Consider the following 3,493-nt stretch of genomic DNA (forward strand, 5'->3'; position numbering starts at 1 on the left):
TGATTCTAACTACAAAACAACTCTTTTCCTTGTTTCGTCTGCCAGAGAATAAGCCAACGCACAGCTGAGCTTCAAGACGGGGCTGAGAACTTTGCATCTATGGCACATGAACTTGCTAAACAAATGGAGAAGCGAAAATGGTGGAACATATGAGAAAATTGCAGTCATTGTGGGTTCTTTCGTATATAATAAATTAATTATCTTTCGTTTCCCACAGGTGAAAAAACTCTCGTTTCACAATTTTTTTATCAATCAACTCTGTAAAATAGATTGACCAAAGGGAATAAACAACCCTTCTAACTTGGGAAGTTGCTTGTGAGCTGATTTGAGCTTTCGTTCCCTTATTTATGAGGAGGATGCTGTGACTGTCTTTCAAAATTTTAAAAGTTAAATTTATGGTTATAAATTGGTGTTGTTTTCTCTACTTTTATTTGGTTAATCTAAGATGTATATATGCTCAGAATGGGACCACGTCCTTTTACTTAGTCCCCACAGCCTTACTTGACCAGTAATGAGTTATATGACACATTTGACTAATGTCCTAAACCCTAGATCCCGCTTTTTTTCGTCTCCTTGCTTTCTGGTTACACAACATATATCTCTACTAGTGATAATTGAAAGATGACCTCATAATAAAGAAATATCCTTCCTTCGTGTGTGTGAGCTAGAAAAGCACAGAGAACTGGTACGGAGAGATACACGACGACAAGGATTAACCAACACAAGTTCATCTCTATCTCTCTGTCTACGTTATCTCTTCCTTCACTCGGAGAGAGAGTGCAAATAAAGAGAGAGACTTTTTATCCTCTATTCTTGTGGGGAAGAGCTCCAATGGCGAGCTGGGTATTATCAGAATGTGGTATTAGACCTCTCCCCAGATTCTATCCTAAACCCACAAACTCTTTCGTCTCTAATCCAACACCCACATTCAAATTCAAATTCAATCCAACAATTAAACCTATTTCTTCTACTCTCGATTCCAGAGAAGGGTTCTTCTCTAAAACCAGGAACTGGACATTGAATGTGGCCACGCCTCTAACAACTGTTCAGTCTCCATCGGAGGAAGACACAGAGAGATTCGACCCAGGTGCGCCTCCTCCGTTCAATTTGGCGGACATAAGAGAAGCCATACCAAAGCACTGTTGGGTCAAGAATCCATGGATGTCAATGAGTTATGTTGTCAGAGATGTCGCTATCGTCTTTGGATTGGCTGCTTTAGCTTCTTACTTCAACAATTGGCTTCTCTGGCCTCTCTACTGGTTTGCTCAAGGAACCATGTTCTGGGCTCTCTTTGTACTTGGCCATGACTGGTAACCAAACTAATCCTCATGCTTCCTCTGCTCTGTGGGGAATAAATTGGTTTCTGATACTGACAAACTTGCTTGTGTTCTGTTTTGGTGTCCTTCTATATTGCTAACCAAGTATTCATTTTGATTACCTTGCAGCGGACACGGTAGCTTCTCCAATGATCGGAGGCTGAACAGTGTAGCAGGTCATCTTCTTCATTCCTCAATTCTGGTCCCTTACCATGGCTGGTGAGTTTAGCTTCCAATCCTTTTCTCTCTCTCAAACAGAATCACTTGCAGAATCTCACCTTCTTCATGTTCACATTTGACTTCTTTTTGTAGGAGAATTAGCCACAGAACTCACCACCAAAACCATGGGCATGTTGAGAATGACGAATCTTGGCACCCTGTAAGTAGTGAACTCCATAACCAAACGCACATGTTGTTGAGACCTGGTTCCAGTTTTTATTTTTTGCCGTTTACTTAAAGATAGAGCTTGTGTTTTTGTAAATGCAGTTGCCTGAAAGCATGTACAAGAAATTGGAAAAAGCGACTCAAATTTTTAGGTTTACACTGCCGTTTCCAATGCTTGCATACCCTTTCTACTTGGTAATGCTTCTGCATCTTACTATATAATCACTCCACTTGGTTATATCAAGTGGAAGACGCTCTTGTTTAACATCTGACTCACTGTGTTCGTGATGCAGTGGAACAGAAGTCCAGGGAAAAATGGTTCTCATTATCATCCGGACAGTGACTTGTTTCTTCCAAAAGAGAAGAAAGATGTTCTGACATCAACTGCCTGTTGGACTGCAATGGCTGCTTTGCTTGTTTGTCTCAACTTTGTCATGGGTCCAATCCAAATGCTCAAACTATATGGCATCCCTTATTGGGTATCCTTCTACTTCTGTACCTCTCCAATTCAGACAAACCGGTTTTTGGATTCCTTTGTTACCTCAGATTTTTGTTTATTAATGCAGATATTTGTAATGTGGTTGGACTTCGTCACTTACTTGCACCACCATGGACATGAAGACAAGCTCCCTTGGTACCGTGGAAAGGTATGCAAAATCTACTTCACCATTTGTATTCGAGTTACCTGAGAGCTGCTGTTGTGAGAACCTCAAACGCTTCATGTACTTTACCCAAACACAGGAATGGAGTTACCTGAGAGGAGGGCTCACAACATTGGATCGTGACTACGGATGGATTAATAACATCCACCATGACATTGGAACTCATGTGATACATCATCTTTTCCCGCAGATCCCACATTATCATCTAGTAGAAGCTGTAAGAGTTTTCTTGATGATTTTAAGTAAAGACTATTCTGGTGTGGACTTGCTTCGATATGGTGTTTAAGTGCTTAACTTTTTCATTTCTCTTTTTCTAGACTGAAGCAGCTAAACCAGTACTAGGAAAGTACTACAGAGAACCGAAAAACTCTGGACCGCTCCCACTTCACTTACTGGGAAGCCTCATAAAAAGTATGAAACAAGACCATTTCGTAAGCGATACAGGAGACGTCGTGTACTATGAGACAGATCCAAAACTCAACTGACAAAGAACTTGACAACAGGCTGCAATGAACCAGGCAGACGAGTTAAAAATTCATCTTGGCACATTCTTTATGTTCCTTTTCTTTTGGTCGAGATTAAAAACTAAAAAGCATTATTTGTAGAAACTTTGTGGTAAAACTCTTTCGATCGAATGAATAATATATAATCAGATGGATATATTTCATAAAAGGATCTTGTTCTTGAGACCCCTGCTAAGGGTCAGTTCAGCACGCCAACACATTTCAGACGTCCCACACGCCATACCAGAAGAAGACCAATCAAAGACCTAACATCTGCAAATGGTGATCAGCAAAAGGCATCATATTAGACTATACATTTGCATATACAAGGTAAGATTCATGTTTGGGTTTTCTCTTGTACCATGAAAATGCAACATGTTTAGAAGAAAATTTGTGACTCTTTTTCGTATGTTGCTATTTGGAAAGAATTCAGGTTGAATGTTTTTGCTCAAACAGAGGTGCACATCTTATTACCCACAGGACAATCGTTTCCAGTCATATGTTGCCTCAAGGTCCTCCTTCATGGCTAAGTCTCTCTTTGATTCAGAGAGTGAGCAATCATTGTCCCTTTCTTCCTCCTCTAACCGTTCCGCATCAAAGATTTGCATGAATGGGAAAAACATATACA

General features: G+C 40.2%; 1 protein-coding gene across 1 annotated transcript; it reads left to right on the plus strand.

Moving 5' to 3' along the window:
• Positions 635-3,024, plus strand: LOC104734563 (temperature-sensitive sn-2 acyl-lipid omega-3 desaturase (ferredoxin), chloroplastic-like). The gene is made up of 8 exons (XM_010454161.2): positions 635-1,310; positions 1,446-1,535; positions 1,629-1,695; positions 1,803-1,895; positions 1,994-2,179; positions 2,267-2,347; positions 2,442-2,579; positions 2,680-3,024. The coding sequence occupies exons 1-8, from the start codon at positions 832-834 to the stop codon at positions 2,845-2,847; spliced, it is 1,302 nt and encodes a 433-aa protein (XP_010452463.1). The 5' UTR covers positions 635-831; the 3' UTR covers positions 2,848-3,024.

The sequence above is a fragment of the Camelina sativa genome, chromosome 13 (genome assembly GCF_000633955.1).
Source record: "Camelina sativa cultivar DH55 chromosome 13, Cs, whole genome shotgun sequence".
NCBI classification, from domain to species: Eukaryota; Viridiplantae; Streptophyta; class Magnoliopsida; order Brassicales; family Brassicaceae; genus Camelina; species Camelina sativa.